Source organism: Crocodylus siamensis, chromosome 1 (genome assembly GCF_052110815.1).
Source record: "Crocodylus siamensis isolate JL-2025a chromosome 1, ASM5211081v1, whole genome shotgun sequence".
Taxonomy (NCBI): domain Eukaryota; kingdom Metazoa; phylum Chordata; order Crocodylia; family Crocodylidae; genus Crocodylus; species Crocodylus siamensis.
This window is the reverse complement of record NC_143395.1, coordinates 318,644,905-318,665,182: the sequence shown is the minus strand read 5'-3', so window position 1 is coordinate 318,665,182 and position 20,278 is coordinate 318,644,905. Positions and strand designations below refer to the sequence as shown.

Below are 20,278 nucleotides of genomic sequence, written 5' to 3'. Positions count from 1 at the left end.
ACAGTGGGGAAGGGAGAGTGGAAAACAGGGCTCTTACAGCACTACAAATGCACATCAGTTGATGGCTTGACCTGCTACGTTTATTTGAGCCTATCATGGACAGATCCAGCATTTACTAAAAGGGAGGGTGTGGCATGCCACCCTTCCGAAATGGGGTATGAGAGTAAGGTGTCACTAGAAACTCCAGGTCGGTAGGGAACACCAGGGAGTCAGTGCATGAACGTGGAGGGAAGGGAAGAGAAGGGGAAGAGAGGACCTCTTCCTCTGCCAACATTGCTGTTGCTGTCCCCACCTGTCTGGGGGTGGGGCAGGGCAAAAGAGTGGGCCAAGCTGCTCCTGCCTTGTTTCAGCTGGGGATTCTGGGAAGCAACCATATGGAAGGCTAGGCTTGGCTGGGGACAGTAGTGGTGACATGCAAGTTCCTTCTACCAGTGCCTGCTGGCAGTGATGCCTGACCTGTATGGCCCATGGGCTGGATTAGCAGAGCCAGGTCTGTCTGTGGGCTGGATCCTATCTGTGGGCCCAAAGCAGCTGTGCAGGATACAGCCTAATGTATAGGAATGGCCTGCCCAGGGCCCATTCCCACATGCTAACTGCCACTGTTTCCCCACTGCCAAATTTCCAACTCTGTGGGAAGACTTGCAGGCCAGATGACATGGCTGTGGGCTGATCTGACCCATGGGCCAGGGTTTAAACACCCGTTACATGTGCTATACAAAAAGTACTTAAGAATATCAAGGATGCCCAGGTAAGCTCTCAAAAAGTGACAAATGTTAAGAATTAAGCTGGATGAAGAAACTTAACTCTTCTGCTATGGCATTGTTATCAATTCAAGGATCCTTGTTTTCTATAGAATTTTAAACTAACTAATGATATCGCCTATGCATATTCCATTCAGTAAAAACCTTGCAAAACTCGTTTTATAGCTGAGTTTGCTCTTGACATGGAACCTTAGTTCTCCAGCTGTTTTCTTAGTGGATTAGTTTTGATACTTCAATGGTCCTAAACGGGGATAGACTCCTTTTGGAAAGGTGAACTTCTATTTTAACTGTTACTGCTTTATTCCTAACTGTTTTGGTCAAATTATTTTTGTTATATTTGGTCTTCCCTTAACATATCCAATGCATTGAAAATGATGTAAAGATGGAGGTGTTGAGGTGATGCTGTTGCTGTGATGGTCCAGGAAATGAGAGGGGCAAAAATTTTTGGTAGTGATATCTATTATCGGACTAACTGCATAGTTGGGATGACATGGGCAAGCTTTTGGGTATCACAGTACCCTTTCTCAGGCTCATTTATGATGTTTACAGTGTAAAACCAGTATTTTCAATTTACAGAAAGACCACATGGATAAGGATTGCATAAGTGGATACTTTTTTGCCTTAAATTAATTACAGTTATTTAACATGTATATGACATGACAGCTGCATGGAACTATGGAAGGGGTATACACAGAAAATGTATAGTTAAGTTGGCAGGCAGTACACTTTGAAAATTCACAATGACAACAGGAGATGGAAAAGCAAGAGCAGCAGAAACAGAGTGTTGCAGACCAAACCAAGAATCCAGAGCCACCCACCCCATAGAGAAACATGCCTGAGTTGCAACAGAACCCGTTGATCTCGAATTGGCCTTAGTCACGCATCTTCAGACCTACAGATAAGGCAATCATGGAAGACAATTATCCTCGACTGTGAGGGATTGCCAGTGATGATGATGAATTAAATTGAATAATACTATCATTGTACATTACTACGTCCAGTCTCAACACTGCATGACTAAATAACACGTTTTGTTAGGTTAGATTACCAATGTCTGGTTTTGAAACTGCATGATATTGAAAAATGAAGTAGAAACAGTAATCTTCCATGGTTTTTAATTTGCAGTTTAAAATCAACATTTAAAAAACTCAATATATTTAGTTTTCAGTTAAAGCAGTCCTATGCAAGCTGACTACAACCTGATTAAATCTTACCATTGTCTACAGAAATTCCAAGCACACTTGATATTTTTCTCACACTGAAAACACAGAAAAAGTCACTTCATTATTGGGCACTTTTTCACTTCCACATAAACTAAATCATGGACTTTACATTTCCTATAAAAAAAATTACAGTTTATATTTCTGAGTGATATCAAAACATGGAGACATGATCAACAAAGTGCTAATTACAATATTTATATTATGTTTTTGTAATAGGCCAAAAATTAAAGAAAAAAAGACATTAAGAAAATAATTGCATAAAAGATATGGTTCAATAATGAGATACGAATCCTTGCAGAAGAACAGCAGAAATCATAAACGCATGCAATTTAAAAGCCAATACAGTAAAAAGATGAAGAACTTTAATATATGTTGTAGTTAATCATGTTCCATATCATGTCATCACTCACTATCACTCTACCACAAAGCAGGAACAAACTGCTGAATTAGTTCCATCTAACTAATTGACTAGAACAATGAAGTCCATGAAACGCTCTGGTGTGGCACTGGGTTTTGCCTCTGGTGTGTGGTACTGGATGTGGATGGCAACGGACTGTTATGGTGTCATGGAACTTACTGTGGTTAAAAGTGAGAGAGTTATCCAGGCTGCTCAGCTGCTGCAATCTGGCATGCATCATTCCTGTTCTGTTACGGGAAACAGGCAATGTCTGAGATTTTCGATCATGAACTATGGATCCCAACCCCTCCTGGTTCCTGCAAGGTGAGTGAAATGGGATAGAAGCAAAAGTTAGACATGTCAAACTGCAGCTAGATAGGGAGAGTTAGTTAAGCCATTACAGCACCAAAAGTACTAAAAAGCTGAACTATAATGCAGCCTATTTAATTGTTTTATGTTGGCTAAAACCAAAATAGGCATCTTAAAAAGCATTATGTCATTTTTTTCTTAAAATACTCATCACATGAAAGCAAAAGCACGCAAACTGCTGCTCCTAAACTATTTAATTTACTTCAAAGCTTTCAGCAATGTTAGGCTTTGATTGTAGCTCATTTAATGATGATGTTCTGGAAACAGAACAAATGAAAAAAGCACTAATTTATTTTGATTATGATAGGGAAAGATATTAGAAGGATGAGGAACAGTGAAACTAGAAAGCACACATGCAGTAAGAGCAGGAATTAACAGAGGCATTAACACCTGTATCTTACCCAGGCAGGAAGGGAGAAGAGCCATATACTTTGTTAAACTTGTCAGCAATCAAGTGAAGAAAACAAAAAGTGATGTGTGTTAGCAATCAATACAGGCTAACTTCCTATTGTGTACCACCACCAGAGCTGATGAGAAATGAAAACCAGTGCTGGAATTACATACATCCCTTAATTGAGAGTTTCTATTTTGTGTTATTTTGTGTATTTTATCAGTCCATGCATTTATGATGATACAACATGCTTTGATGTGATATCCACATGGCAGATTTAAATTTGTTTGCAAAACTCAATAAACCCAAAGAACACCAGAGACTTGTATAGTTCTACTAGTTAAATATAACATGCAACAGAAAGAAAAATTCAACAAAAATGCGGCGCAGTCTTCCTTATGAAATATTGTAACTCATTTTATCACAAATCAGTTTTATGCATTTTAGTATTTCCATAAATCATATATCTTAATTTTATGAACAATTATTGCTGAAGCTTCTGAAATACATTAAAGCACAAAGCATCATGAGGTCACAATCTAAACTTAGAAGCTACAGATCCATCAGATCCATTTTGTTACTTTTTTTTCTTTTTGCAGGGCAAGGGAGCAGAAGAATGGAGAAACAGACAACTTTTTGTAAGTCCCCAAAAATAGATTTATATACATAGGATAGATTAATAATCAATATTTAAATTAGGATGAAAGTTTACTATACTGTTCTCTTTGTTGTAAGAAAAGATATTACGTTCTTCTGAAAAAAAGTCATTTAAAATCATTATGATTTACGTCTTTGTTATAACAGCCACTCTACTAGTGGGGTCATTACCCACTGGTATAGGAAATAAAAATGTTAATCCAATGGCCCTATTGAAATGTTGATCTGAAACAATGGGATTTTCACCCAAGTTTAAATTATATTACAGTGTTCTTATAATATGTGTTGGGAACAATATGAAAGGCATGTTTACTTAATCAGAAAAAATGGTAACTCCATATAAACAGGTTTAGAAACGGGTTTATGGAAATATACTATAGATTATGGGCCAAATTCAGACTTCAGATAGATGCATGCAACTCCTATTGATTTTCCAAAGATTAAGTGTGCTTAAAGGGAGCAGACAAATACATCTGATTAAGCCTACATGCATCTGATTAACAAACGGCATACTTTTTTGAAAAATATACACCTAGGAACTTTTTTTTTTTTTAAAGCTTGTTAAATGGCAACTGAAACTCAGTCTTCAAAATGCACAATACTAAAATTCAATTTGGTAAAAGTACTAAGTGGTAGCGCATACAAGAAGATTCAACTAATACAATGTCAAGGCTTAAATTATTATTCAAAATAGATTAAAATCACCAGCACACTTGCTATACTGGGACATTTTTAAGAAAAATCTATCTGCATTAAAATACAGCTTCTCAAAAATAAAAAATCTAAATATATAAATATAGACACACCAAAATGTTTACATTTCTAGTATTCTTAAACAGCAACACTATTGTCAAATAGCATCCAGAATAAGACTGTCTTACTTACTTTCAAATTGCTAGGCATTCCTGCACAATTCTTCCCAATTCTGCACAATTGTTATACAATGCATTTTTCATAAAACATAAGTTTGTAAACTATACATACTAGCTCTTTTTAGAGGATAAGACCATTAACTCTAAATTATACACAGTACCTGGCTATATATCGTTTCCCCATGTACTGGAACTGATGCAAGCACACTCTGCAAAGATCAAATAAGGAATCACTGCAGCAACATTTAAAAGGACTTTTTACACAAGCACATAGGAATTGTTTAACCATTACTGGTCTGTTTTCTAAACCCTTACCCCACAGCTCTTTCTGGATGAGCCTTCATTTTAATGGTTTTGACTCATAAGATATTTCTATTATTGTAGCCCTACCCTTCAGCTAAGTAGAAGTGGATGTGGCTCCTGAAATTAGTCAGCGCTGGTTCCTGATCTGGGCAAACTGGCACAACAGGCTCTTTGGCCAAAGATAAATATGCCTCAGTAGCATGTCTATTTCTTGTCACCACAAATCAAAGTAGGGAGATCCAGGTCTCACTTTTTGGCTAGGGACAAAAGTTACACACAAACAGATTTAAGACATCAGAAAGTGGTTTAAACCTGTAACAGAACATAAGTTCAGGGCACATAAACTAGTTTCAAAATGGCTGAAACTGGTTTAAGATAAACCGGGTTGCATGTATTATCAAGCTTAACTGATTTGGGTCAAACCAGTTTATGAAACTTCTGTCCCAGACCCTTTCCCTTCCTGGTTCAAGGTGTCACAGTCCATCAGCATGCCAGCATGCTTTCCAGCTGTCTGCTCCAGAAGAGAAGGGTGGGGAAAGGCAGGAACTACCCCACCCATGCCAGGCAAACCCTGGCTGGGGTCTGGGGCCAGGGAGGGGGGGAGGGGTTCAACACCTCTCCCCCAGCTTAAACTTACAGCTGGCTGCAACTGTGGACTACAAATCCCAGAGGCACCTGGAAGCAGCCCTGCCCTGCCTGGAAGCAGGAAGAAGTGATTAGCAACCCCGGTGTGATTCTGGACTGCAAGTCCCAGAGACCTTGGGGGCAGCAGGAAGAGGAAGCGAACACACAGCTCATGCTGCCAGGGAGCTGTGCTCTAGCATCCCTGGGTTTTTGGCCTGAGCCACTGGATGCATGTGGCTGCATTTCCTGAATCAAAAGTTAATGTGCGTCTAGTTGTTTTTGAGTTTAATCTGAATCAATTAGACAGAATCAATTCAGCCTCAGGCTTTTTGACTTCTGTAGTCAGCCTTTGAGAAGAGGTAAGAAAAAAACAAAGGAACAAGAAAATTAAGTACACGCTATTCTTAAATAATTATTGAATGCTTCTACAACATCAATGCCTTGCTTATCACGAACAGGGCTCCATTGTTTTCAGTGAAGTCCATACACGTGCAAAACCTGGTCCCATGACTAATAAGGTCACAGTCCAAGAAAAGGACATGCAAAGAAAGCACAAAATGAAAGATACAAACAGATCATTCAAATACCTAACGTCAATCACCAATCCCATTCTGTCCAACGTTTTCATGATTATTTTTCTCATTTCTGCAAGACTGGTATTTACTATAACATTAATAAGAGGTGTTGTGGCAGAACTTTTTCCTTAAAAGTGAATATCTTCTCAAGTTTTATTAAAGGCAGTGATAACCACACATCTTAAAATACTTGGAAATCTGGTTTAAGATGCACGTTATATGTCCATAGGTTTTTTTAAAAAAATACTATTACTTGTTTTGGATTCAATAAAGAAATATTGTGAAAAGATTTGCTTTACATATGCTTTGCTTTCATCTGAAACAATTACTGAAATATAAATGTGATTTGAAAATTAATTTTTCAAAATCAGACCGCTTTCAGTGTAAAAAAAAGGTCTTAAGTGAAGACTTGTATTGACAATCCTTTCATAGTTTTCATTTTCACTAATCTACAAGTCACTCCCCCCAAACTATTCTAACTTACTCATTAGAAAAGATTAAGTCTACACTGAAAGCTATTTTTCAGGGCTACTGAGTACTGTAACAGACGAAGGATACTTCTATCAAATCTGGAAACAAAACTATGAGAGAAACCAGTCAGACTCCTGGTAGCAGGGGTGTTTGCAGAACTAGCTATTCAGACAATCCTTTAAAGTTTTGACAGGGATTTTTCTAGTCAATATTAAGAGCTCTAACTCCCACTCAAACTCTTGTTTACTGACTTCACTGGTCCTGTGCCACTCATGTCTGTATTGCTGACTTCTGGCAAGCCTTGCTGTTTTACTAAGGCAAGCTCCGCCTCCTTGTTCACCAGCCTGCAGAGACTTCCTGCCAGGCCCATTTATTTATATAGGTTTATGTCTGAGGGGATCACTTTGATGTCACTTTTTGTGGAATGAAAGAAGGGTTTTTAGACTTCAAAATATGTTTAAATGATGTATGAAGACGTATTCAGAAAAAACACTTCCATCAAGAACAACAACCTGGCTTGTATCATGGTAGACCAGGGGTTGTCAACCAGGGGTACACATACCCCTGGGGGTACTTGGGAAGGCCCCAGGGGGTATGTGGCAGCAGCATGGAGAAGTGGGGGCACTTCCATTTTCACCAGCGGCATTCCTGGTTTTGCCGCCAGTGCTCCAAGGTTTGCCGTCGGTGGTTCTGGTCCCCTGCCCCCCCACCCATCAACTGGCCGCCAAGGGGGAGCCCCCCACCCCCACCACTCATTGACCAGCTGGGGGACTCCCTGCTTCTTGACCAGCCACTGAGGGTACACCAACCAAAAAAGGTTGAGAACCTCTGTGGTAGACCATTAAGGCTAAGTCAAAAAGCTTAAGGCTGAATCGATTCAGTCTTCGCAAGTTAGTCTAAACTGCAGAGATTAAACTGAGCATCCCTTGAATAGCTGCTGCTTCTGTCTCTCTCTCTTCCTAGCAGCTAAATCAGCCCTGAAGAATAAACAAAAGTAGAAGTGGCTGTTGCTATTTCTTTGCTGAGGAAAGAAGCTAACTTTAGCTTCTTTTTTCTTCTAAAAAAAGCAGAAGGACGAGAGTAACAAAGGAGGTAAGCCAGCCAATTTCCCTTCCAGAGAAAGTCAGTAACAGTAATCATTTATGAATTATAACTCCATTTTACTTTCAGTGATTTTGACTATAGGATTGATCTGAATGTAAATGGGGGTCTGAAAGAAATGCGATTTTAAAGGGAAGAAAACAGTACTTTAAGTGCCCAAACCTGTTTAAGGGCCACCTTAATTCCCACAGATATCATTCTAATATTATAAAAGCCTTAACCTGTCTGTCTTTCTGTAATGCTTTATTCATGCTTTGACTGGCTGACAAACAGCCAGAGTGCGAACAAGGGTTAAAACAGGAGCTGGCAGCGGTGGAGCACCGCCATGATGGTGGGGACACAGGGGGCGGAGGGTCCACTCCGCCCTGCTCCCTGGAGGCGAGAGTAATGGAGCAGACATAACAGGGAGGCTGAGCTCACCCTCTCAGCCCTGCTCCCTTCAGGTGGCAACAATGGAGTGGAAGGGTAGAGGGGGCGAGGCCACTGGAGCTGGCCTTGTCCCCACTCTTACTCCTTGCAGCTGATGGCAATGGTGATGTCGGGGGGAGTGGTGTCAGGATACCGCTGGGGGGGTGGGAAGGGGCAAGACCACCAGTGCTAGCTTCGGCCCACCCCTCCCCACTTCTGTTATCACCGCCTGCAGGGCCCAAATGCGGGATGATGTGGCGGCAGTGGGAGGAATAGTGGGCATGCTGCGGCAGCAGTAGTGTGGGGAGGGGAGGAGTGAGCCCAGGTCCGGGACTGACACAGGGGGAAGGAGAACCAAGCCTGAGCCGAGGGAGAAGCCGGTTTGCTGCAGCAGTGGTGGGGGAGTTGTGGGCCCGGCCCAACATGGCAGCGGCTGGGGGAGGGGAGGAGGCGGCCCAGTCCCACTCCTCACCCACCCCCAACTCCCCTGCTTTGGCTCCGAGCCCGGTCCTCTCATCCCCTCACCACTGCCGGGTTGGCCTGGGTCCGCTGCTCCCCACACCGTGGCAGCCCGGCTTCTCCTTGCCCTTGGGCCTGGTCCTCCCTTGCATCAGGTGAAGGTCCACTCCTCCACTCCCTCCGCCACTGTTGTGGGGAGCAGGCCCAGACTCCAAGCAGCAGGAGGTAAAAGGGGGAGTGGGTCCAGACAGGGGGCACATGCTCTTCCCCCCCACCCCCCATCATTTGTGATGGGTAATTGGCTGGTACCTCTATACTGACTCTATAAGGTTAGTGTGGAACATGAAATTGACTTCTGAATTCAAACTGATGGTGGCATGCTTTGGGTAACAAAATGTGAAATACCTACACTGAAAAGTTCAACAAGCAATGAAGGCATAGTTTTTAGGAAAAGCTAAGAAAACTCACTCTGTGATTGTGAAAAAATCCATAAGTTCAGATGTTGCAGCCCTGTTCCAATATGTAAACAAAACATCTAGGAAAATGAAGAAGTTAAAATTAATAAATAAAAACAAGTATTTAACACATAGTAATACTGGTCAGTTGGTATGAGTTCTCAAAATTTTAGGTGATGAAGATTCAGACAGTCAAAAAATGGTGACAACCTGATGGTTATTTTTTTTTTTTTATATTGTTTAATATTTTCATAGATTCATACTTCATTTCCTTGAAGTTCCTTTGAAAATTGCAAAGATATTCTCCTGAATATTCTTGTGATGTTACTGAATGCATTATGGCATGAAATGGCAGAGGAATATTATATACTTATCAAGTTTAGAGACACTGGCTTGTTAAGGAGTTTTAAGAAAAATAGGGGCACCTGTACACATCACAGGGTTTAATCCTCATTAAAATTAAGTAGGTTTATAAAATTTAAAAACTTGCTTATTTTGGAGCATCGCATGAGTGTTTGCATGCACTTGGTTTTCAAACTAATTAAGCCTGGTGCCTGGTCAATGCTGCGCGGGACAGTCTCGCACTGCCCCCCTGGCCTGAGGCCCCCATCCCGTGCCCTGCCACACAGCTGTATGAGCAGTGAGCCGACACATAGCACATGAAAAAAAAAAAGTGGCAGCAATTCAAAGGGATGAACTACAAAAAAGTCGCAGTGCCATCTGGTGAACAAAGAGGCTCATTACACATCTTTGAGTGCCTTTATGTTTGCATGCAACAAATCCATGGACACAGCACTTTAATTCAGAGTGATACGAACTAAACTATGTCCAAGGGGTTTTAGTTTAATGCACCAGAAAGCCTTAAAGTGTCTGGAAAACCCACTTGTGCAGTCATACCATTGCAGCGCAAGGAAGGGCAAAAAACATGGCGTGTACAAATGCCTTTGTTTGAACAATTATTGAAGCAACACATACATATGAAGCGCTCAAATACGAGGCATTCTGAACTGTGCATTCTGGAATATTATATACTTCAAAATGTAAATAAAATATTGAAAAAGATTTTTTTTGATTTTGCTTTGTTCCTCATAAAGTATATAAAGTCATAATGACGTGGAGTGTAGCCAACTAAATAGCATTAATTGTGCGCATATGTGTAAAACAGACAAGTACACACAAGTGCCAGTGCACTCACACATTTTTATTTTCATTCCTAAAAGCTGCCCAATACTGATAGAGACTATTCAGTCCATTAATTTATTTGGAAAAGTAATCATTTAATATGCATTGAAAACAATTACGCATTTAATTCAATCTAGTACAGAAAATTTAACTTCCACATTACAGGTCTTGGTATTCTTGGCTTGAGATAAAATTTTGGAAATCTACAGTCAAAAATGATGATAAACTGAGCTGTTGTCTAGGAAATGTTGTGTATCTCTGTTTTATCCCTTACAGCTTTAAATATGGTAAATTATAAACTATAGTCAATTGTTATTCATTTGCTAATTTTATTAGTCAGTATTTTAATTATATGAATTACTGTGCAAATTCAGATTATTTTTGAAAGTCATTATGTTACTCAAATTTATGGTAATGTCATATGAATAACCTTATTATATTTCATACTGTCACAGGGCAGGGGCCCTGGAGTGGCCGTGATCTCTCCTGGCACCCCCTACTGTGTCAGGTGGGTTTCTATGCACCCTCGTTATCTCGCCCGCCACATCTTGCTGGAAAATATTATAAAAGAGAGGCTGCCTTTTACCCTCTTGCACAGTACCCTTTTGCATACTTCCGCCAGTACCCCGTCTCCTGATGATTTAGTGCACTCCCGCCACAGGGCTACACATGGCTCCTACCGCCCCTAATGCCACACCCCAAGCCTCTCAGTTGTCCCGGACGTTGTTGTGTCTATGATCTTTCCTTAGCGGCCCCCTCCGAGGCCTCTACCCGTACGCGCGCCCTTCTCCGGGGGCTTCTCAGTAAGCTCGCCCCCATCTGGGGCTTCTCAGTATGCCCTCCCTGGGGCTCCTTGTTCCCATGTGCCCTCCCTGGGGCTTCTACTCAGTCTCTCGCCCTCTCCGGGCTTCTTCTCGTGCCCGCATTGGGGCCTATGTGCGTCCTCCCTGGGGCTTATCCCAATACGATGCCATGCGCCCTCCCTGGGGCTTATCCTGATCTGAATGCTAATCACCCTCCCTGGGGCTCTACTCATGCCCGCGCCCACACTGGAGCCTTGCTCGCGCGATTCCCGCCCACACTGGGGCCTATGTGCCTCGCGCTCCCCGCGCTCAGGGCTCAGGTGGCCGTAGCCGTGCCTGGCCCCCAGACCCGCCTTCCCGGGTCACTTACCCGCACTGGGCTCCTCACCTGCACGACACTGCCCGACTGGGGCCGGGGTCTATACAAACCCCAAAACGCGGCACCCTCTCTGGTGCCAGGAACCCCTACGCTACTGGGGAGCTCCCATGAGGCCTCCTCCAACCCCTACAGCCTTTCCTGGTCCTCCGGTGTAACAATAAACAAAACCCATAAGCCAATCGGCTGCAACACAAACTTAGGCCTCCTGGCCAAACTCTAACCCTAAGCCCTCAGGCTCATCAACATTACCATCCAAGCCAGGGGTACCTCTGCCTGGTGTTCTCCACCTAAGCTACTCAGGTCATCAGGCTTCTCATGCTCTGCTTACTCCCGCACAGCTCCATCTTCTATAACTGCCAGAGGGGAACTGCCCACTTGGCCTCAGCCTAGGCTGTTTATATAGGCCAGGCCCTGCCCCCTCCTGGTCAGCTGACCTCAGTGGTTGCCCCAGCAACCCACACCTGTCCTTTAGGAGCAGGCACTTCAGTGCCTGCGACACATACTATAAGGCTATTTCAGGCGCGCGCGCGTGTGTGTGTGTGTGTGTGTGTGTGTGTGTGTGTGTGTGTGTCCTCCAGTCAAATACATGAGTATACCACAATCTTTAATAGAAATGCTCTCACAATCATTGTACTTGTTTTATTATTCTAGATGATACAATTCACAGTAGCCCCATGAGGTAAGCAAGCACTATAACCCCTGTTTTGCAGACCAGAAATGAGACAATAAATGATTGGTCCAAGGTCAACAAGATGCCTGGTATAGGAGAGACTTCAACACGGGCTCACGTAGTCGTATTTAATGTTTTAAACTTGGGTTTGATTTCATTGCTCAAATATGTTAAGCAGCTATGTAAAATGTAGTCTTACATATAAATAGTTGCATATAAGAGGTTTTACATAACATCACAACCATTATCAAGAGCATACTTTAAGCTATTTTTAAGTTATATTTATAAATCGCTCATAAATTAACAAAATGAAGTAGAATTTACCTACCATCTGACATGCTTCTTAAAATGTGAAGGAAACACATGAGCAGACTTTTGATCTCTGCTTGATCAAGTTTGTCACAGCGAATTAAAGAACTTCCTAAAGTGCCACTCTGTTGGTTCTAAGAATAAATAGGAGAAAATATGGGTTAAATTATCTGCTAAACTGATAAAAGCTAATAATTTGGATGATCTTAACTCCCATGGAAAAATAAAGTCATCTCAGACTGGACAGAAGATCAAAATGCAAATACAGCAATGGGTTACTAACGCATACAACTGTGCACAAAATACATCAAACTGAAACTTTCTTTAGTTTTATTTTCTGAATGCATTTTTCCCTTCATGGGTAAAAGATTACTTGCCAGTAACTGTTATTCAAAATAATTACATAGAGGAAGCCACACTTATAGGAACTTTAGTGCCAAATTAAAATTCTCTAAAAGAACACAAGGAGTCCCGTATTACGTCAGATCAATGGTACATGTAGACCAGTATTCTATCTCTGACAGTGGCAGAAATTGATGATCACGAGGGAAAGCATATGAACAGGGTTTATATCTGGAGTAGTCTATCCCTTGTTATGCCCCTCTGGCATCCACCGTCATTGGTTTAGAGATACATTCCTAGTCTGTTTAACAACTATTAATGGATCTAGCATCAATGAATTTGTATAGTCCTTTTTTGGAAAAACAAAACCGGGAATCAAGACTGTTGACAGATAAATCCATGCTCACACCTGTGGATTCTATTTTTCAACAGCGGCAATATGGAGCTCTGACTCCACAGAATTTTCTTTCTTTTCAAAGTCATAAATGAGAACTCCAAAGAACATGTAATGTTTGTGGGAAGCTTGCTTCAGTACAATCATTCTTAGAGAACCTATTCCTATTTTATAGTTTCCCATAAGTATAGGAGCTAACCAACATTGATAAATGTTGACTAAATTCTATCCAAACACTAGAACAACTCTGCATACCTGTGAAAAGAACATTTCTTGCATTTCTCAGACCAAGTGGAAAAATATAGTAAAGCCAAAGCATAACACACACACATTTGGTTTTACCTATTGTGAATAGAGATGCCTTTCTTTAATTGTGTGACATTAGAAAAATATAAAGATACTTGCAAGTAAGTTTGCAAGAATACCTCCTAAAAGATCGAGGTAGGGAACAGCTTTATCAGTTGGAATTCTTGAACACCACACACATTTGTATTATACCACTGCTCCACACTCTGCATGGATTCTCTGTAGGTTTTTGGTAAAGTTTAAGGGATTATATCTGACTTGGATTTGGGACCAACCTGAGGGACTTCTGCAGCGTGTTTCTGCACCTCTGACCTCTGCACCTGCCAGAGTTAATCTGTAACAGTGCTCAGCCTTCTTGATATAGACAAGAGAAAGCTACTGACAGGGCATTCTTATTATAACAATAAACATAGCTGTGGCATTTACCAAACCCTTTACATGAGATACCGAAGTCAATGATCTCCAGGATATGGCAATGCTCATCTTGCTTACCTGTTGTCTGAATGCTGGGAGGGATAGCATGGATGGGAAATTTTTAAGGAATCATATTTTAATTTTCCCATCTTATTGGTCATATATTAAATAGTACTGTTGTGCTTATAATGCAGGGTAGTGATTTACTGGTAACTAGAATTTTTTGAAAGATACTGTCTACATACGCATTCTCACCATGTGTATACTCATGCCCTGAGACTTTTTGCCTTAGCAATAACCAGACCACCACAGCTCTGTACTACCTCTACCTCATGATCCCATACTGAAGTGAATACAGGCAGTGCTAACTTCCCACCCCTCAGTTTCCTTTCAACTGCAAAGATCATATTATGCATGTGACTGAGGAAGTGGGAAAGGAGGGTAGAGTTTGAATGGTATGTGGACAACACTTTTTGAAGAATGCTGGTTACCGGCAAGTAACATTTTTCTCCTTTGAGTAACTGTTTACTTACATACTCCTTCCCGCCATGAATTAGTATAGTTTATCTGGAGGTGGGGCTCAGTGAACAGTGACTGTAGGACTGCTTCACCAAATGCAGAATCCGCCCTGGAGACCTGTACAGTCATGTAGCTCTTGGTAAAAGCACATACTCAGCTCCATGCAACTGTTCTGCAGACATCACTTATGGAGACAATGGCTGTGTCTACATGAGATGCTGACTGCACAATCATTATTGTACAGTCATTTAGTAGCAAGTACTAAAATGACTACGCAGTAACCCAAGTTACTACGTAATAGTACTGAAGAATGCTTTTTTAAGATGCTACTGCACAATAGCCTAATACTACTGTGCAGTAGTGTCACATTATGTTTTTTGCCACATGATGCTACTGCACAGTAGTATCAGGCTACTGTGCAGTCAGTGTCTCATGTAGACATGGCCACTGAGTAGTCACCAGACCCGAGTTATAGTGAAATGGGTCTAAATCACAGAGGGGGAGTCTACACTGGAGATCTCGTATAGAGTTTGTAACAGCCTGCTAATCCACATGGACAGTCTCTGGATTGATGCAACTAATGTGAAGGACAACTCCAAAACACCTTGATCTGCATAACTGCATTGCCATAGAGAGACCAACTCCCTTTATGAAAGAAATAGAAGTGAAAAATAAAATAAAAGGCTTGCTACCCTTCATGAAGAGGGGAAGTAGACACTAGGAAATTTAATTTCCAAAAAGCAGTGACTCATGTTGGAGCAAAAGCATACAGAGGGACAATTAAAAGCAAACAAGTCAAAGGCAAACCCAGACCAAAGCTCCTACCAAAGGCAAAGACCTCTCCTCCTTCATAATAAAAATGGATGAAGGAAAAAGCAGGAACTTAATATTTAAGAAACAGGTAAGAAGAAGAGGAAATAAAAAAGCAGTAGAAGCCAGAAAAGACTGAGTTGGAATACAGGCCACAAGAGTTATCAAACAGGAACTTCTCCATCTTCTACTAGGCAGCTGAGAGAGACTGAGGAGCAGGAAGAGGCTAGCACGCAGGTGAAAAGAGGCATGAAGGACATGGATATGATGCACTCCACAGTTACTGCTAAGACAAAAATCTCCAGTTGAAGGCTCTACTCACACTGTGAATGTGTACGCAAAGTGGTGTTGATTTGGGACTGAACATATAACCTGAGTCCCAGATCAGTCATTCAACAGTTAGGGAATAAAAATGAATGCAGAATGAGATTTAATCCTAACTAGAAAGTACTGTAAAGCAGGAGAAGCAACATCTACTTACATGCCATTGGCTTCAAGATTTTCACAATCTTTACTGTATTTCTCCTGACAGTACTCCTATCAGGTAGGGAAGTACTTTCCCCAACATTTTACAGAGGAGGAACTGAGGCACAGAAAGACTAAACTTATATGTCTGATATATTAGGGAACTAAACCTGGTTCTCAGGCTAATGCCCTAGCCATGGGACCATCTTTCCTCTCCCTAATGTCTCTGAAGCTGTTTAAAGAAACTTAGATGAATCCCACAATCAGGGTTCTTTAAACATTTTCATGCGTAATAAAAAAATTACTAATCACTCTTTATTAATAAAACCCGTAAAACAATTAGGGAAAAAAATCTGTATGTTGTATAACTGATCTTTTCAAAGTTAGGTGAGTAGATAACTGAGTAGCTATTACTCTGGGAAAACATTAACAGCATGCAGAAAGCAAAAATTTAAGCTGGAAGTCTAGGCTGGGATTTTCAAAGAGGCCAAAAGACTTAGGTTTATATTTCATTGAACGTTCAAATTAAAATCACCAAATTCTTAGATTCCTTTAAAAATTCCAGCTCTACGTTTATCTGCTAGGAAAACTCTGGAAATTAAAACATGAAAACTATATAGTGGTCAAGTTTTGCCAGTTAGCAACAGCACAGTAATTTGGAATGTTTTCAATAAAAGAATTTTCTGTGCCCAAAATATTGAATAGTCCTATTTTATTTCAAAGAGTCTAAACCCACTATCCTGCTAACATTTGCATCTATACTTAAACTGAAGCAAGTAGTCCTATTAATTTTACTGAATCCATTTGTTTAAAATTAAGTATGTGCATATGCATCTTCAGGAATGGGCTTGTGTGACATTCTGGATATAAACTGCTGCTAAGATGTGGCAAAACTCTAGTCAACATGCATTTCACTCAGCCACTTAATTATGCCAAACACACAAAATAAATCCCATATACTTCTTGTAACTGAAGACAAAGAGCAGCATGCAAAACATTCTCTGGCAAAGCTGGGATTGTTAGAAGTGAAAAGTCCACAGTAATGCGTTTTTTCTTTGTTGAGTGGAAATTTTCTTCTTCCTCTCCACTAGTGCGCATAGCATGAGCAGAATGCCTTCTGAGCAGTCTCTCTCTCTGTTACATGAAGGCATGTCAGGGTCAGGGGAAAAAGTTAAAGTGTGATATGTGCAACAAGGTCTAAGAAAATTAAGTGCTAACAATATAAGCTTTAAAAAGACATAACTCAACAGTTACTGCAGCCAAAGCGCCTAAGTTTCTAACAGGTTTAAAATAAAAATTATTTAAAATACTTGACTCAATCTAAGAATGTTCCTTGCAGGGACAAGGCAAGGGAGCTCAGGAGGGGAGGGAAGGAAGGATGGATGGAAGAGGACACAGTTTGTTTCTAGCGTTTAGTAAGAATGGTGCACTAATTACTTAGATTAACTAGCCTTAAGAGCACAGTACTCGCTGAATGGGAAAGGGACTTGTACTTTTACATAGATAGGTTTGCACTTTTGAGAATCTAATCTTTAAAATATTTGGTTTTCCTGAACATAAAACTTAATATTTTTAGTGCTCTTATCTAGCAAAGCATAAAAAACTACTCTCTAATAATCTCACTAATTTAAGGAAATCTGTTTATGTAATATGAAAAATATTCTGATATATGCAGTGGCAAAACGAGTCCATATGATAATTATTACAACAAAAAGTTTATATCCAATACTACCGAGTAAATAACAAGATATTTCACACATGCTTTCTTTTAATGAAACACTCAGAGCCTGACTACACTCTAGAAGAATTATTAAAAAGACTCCCAGTATCTCCAATGGGAATGAAACCAAACTTCTAATAAATAATGGATAGTTCTCTAGTGATAATGAACTATATATTTTAACATAAAAAGAATTATACACAAGCTTTTCTTTTTTACCTTGTCAAGAGAATTACTCTTGTCACTATGCCTTTCTGGGAGACTGTTTCCTGAATCTGTACTTATAAGAGAGCCTCTGGAGTCAGCATTTCTTACACAATTGATATTTGGAGTTGAAGAGGTATACGGGGAAGCTAAATAAAATGAAAAAGATTCTTCATATATAAGCTTATTTATAGAAATTTATATTCACAAAGTAAATGCAATTTTTAGAAGAGCCAAATCTTACTCCTTTCAATATATTTGATAAGGTTTTAACAATTAATAATGATATCAATTCAACATCACAAGCATTTCACCATCGTGTTAGGATCATTTTAAATAGCATCCAGAAAGATTCACAGTAAACCATTCACAGTGAAGTAATTTCTCCCATTTAACTTGTTACTGAAACAAAAGAGCTGTTTAAACAATAAAACAACAAAACAATTTAATGCAGAACTGAGGAAATCTATATCCAGTTGCAGGAGGACTTGAGGTAAATAACAAGTATTTTTTCCAGCTGGAATGTTGATACGACATACATTAATGCTGACTACTTCATTTCCTTTTTTTTTTCCCTTAATAAAAAGAGACAGTACTATCGGTTGCTAAAGAAAAAAGTCATTTAGTCATTAAGGGTAATACCATTTTTCAAGTAGTAACAGCCTCGAAAGATGTATACTCTACTTAGGAAAAAATTTGTTACTTGAGTCCACAATCTAAAACTGACTGCAGGGGTGAAAAAAACAGCTAAGACCTAAGGACAAAGCAAGCAAGTGGCAATTTAACAAAACGACTTTCCAACATTATCACCAGAAGTGTGAATGTTGGCATGCCCATCCCCAGAAAGGACAAGAAATAACATAAACATTGCATAAAAAGAACAGGTAAGCACTAGTTACTTTGATACCAGTAAGTCTAAAAAGTCCTTTTAGAGATGGATCTTATTCCATCTCTAAAATGGCTAAATTTTTCCTGCCAGTAGGTCAAAAAGTATGCCTCTTGCTTCAAGCATGCTATTATGTTGCACCCAGGGAAATACTGTTTATTCTTCCATTATCTTCATGGGCAGTTTATGTTGGCCTCTTCTTCCCCCTTCCTTGAAACCTAATCTTATTCCATCCTGTGGAAACACCATTATGTGAGGTTCTAGCTCAAGCCCATTTGAATCAGTGCATCTAAATGACAAACAGCATACAAGAGCCCAGAGGTGAGGGCATTTTTCCATTTCTCCTGTTGAACATGAGCCACTGGATGGAAAGTAATGCATACAAGAGGGCATCTAACTCAAGCTTAGTGAGGCATGCACTTTCCTGGAAGGAAGCTCTGAGTCTGGCTCCACTCCTCGTACTTTTTTATGTATTTTATCTAATAACTAATTAATTAAAAATAGGCTTCCTCTCAAGAGACTGTCCTCGCTAGGACAGTCTGGATTCATCTTACATGCTTTCATTCTGGGCTCAGTGACTCTTGCATTCCTTTCCATCTAGTGTCCCAGAGCTAAGACGGACAAGAGGGAGCTTGACTACAAGACAAGCCAACAAGAAGGCATTTTTCTTGGATGGAGGAAGCTTTGTGTTCTGGCCTTAGTCCCAATGCATTTTATCCAATGACTGACTATTTTGTACAAAGTGGAGAAACAGCAGTGGGAACACGGATGGGATCAAAATTCTGAGCTCCCTCCCTTTTTCACTAGGTTGAAGTCAGGATGTTTCTTTTTCTCCAACGAGTTGTATTTTTTTCTATCCAGTGACCCAGCATCAACAAGGAAGATGAAGGATGCTCTCCACTTTACCTAGCCCCAAACCTGCTCATTAGCATGCTACTGGAAAGTTCAAATCCCCTCCAGATGGCAGAGGCATAGAACCCAGGTTTCTCCCTTTCTGGAGTTGTGCCCCAACCAAAAGATGACTGGGCAAAACATGGGTGGGTGACTTCCTCCCCACTAAAGTCAAACAGTCAATTTTTCCTCTACTTAAGGAATCAGAGATTATCATGTTTAGTGCCAAAAGCTTACAAGCAGAATAGCCTAAATCTATTTAAGGCAGAACTCTCTTCGCCACAGCTACCGAAAGAGTTTTGTGGGCTACTGGTTCTCAGACCTACTGGATGGCTCATGAATTATTTGGGATGTTGCTACCTGTAGGAGTGTATCTACACTGCAGCTAAAACAGACATATCTAGATCGGTAACCAGCTCAGGCGTTACTAGGAGGGACAGCACAGAGTTTAGTGCAGGCTAATGGCCTAGGTATTTACTCAGCTTCCTGGGTGCAACAACAATATAGCTACACCCAAATTTAGAATTAGACACGAGGTGGTCAAAGCCAAAGATGTCTCTGAGCACATTTCAGTAAAATGATTTAATTGATCCAGTAGAAATGGGGACATGAATCTATATTATGAAAAGCTTTGAACATTCTATTCAGTGGAGAGAAAGATCTTTGGATGAAACTCAATAAATTGCCTGTCAATGTTAGAAAGTAAAGAACATGATGTTCAGCTATTTGCTTTTTGTATAGATTCTGAATCCAAAGTATGGTCATAACAGTGAAATATGAATATTAAAAGTTTAGCTTCTCTGAACCAAGGAAGAAGGAAAACAGTCTGTCATTAATTGATCTCTCTCAAGAATAAGTAAACAGCTGTTTCAGTTTAAGCTGGAAAAAAGTCAAGCAACTTGTTAACTAATATTTTAA

The 20,278-nt window shown here is 40.3% G+C and overlaps 1 protein-coding gene across 9 annotated transcripts in view; it reads right to left on the bottom strand.

Annotated features, from left to right (window-relative positions):
* Positions 1-20,278, bottom strand: part of DOCK9 (dedicator of cytokinesis 9) — a 271,504-nt gene that overhangs the window by 61,515 nt on the left and 189,711 nt on the right. For 5 of the 9 annotated variants that reach the window (XM_090023020.1, XM_090023064.1, XM_090023075.1 and 2 more), the window contains exons 34-38: positions 17,599-17,732; positions 12,429-12,543; positions 9,080-9,146; positions 4,832-4,879; positions 2,562-2,698 (exon numbers count right to left, since the gene is read on the bottom strand). In XM_090023020.1, coding sequence (XP_089879146.1) covers positions 2,562-2,698; positions 4,832-4,879; positions 9,080-9,146; positions 12,429-12,543; positions 17,599-17,732 — 501 coding nt within the window. Of the gene's footprint in view, positions 1-1,975; positions 2,020-2,561; positions 2,699-4,831; positions 4,880-9,079; positions 9,147-12,428; positions 12,544-17,598; positions 17,733-20,278 lie in introns of all 9 variants that reach the window. The other 4 variants (XM_090023039.1, XM_090023085.1, XM_090023048.1 and 1 more) reach the window with 2 other exon arrangements.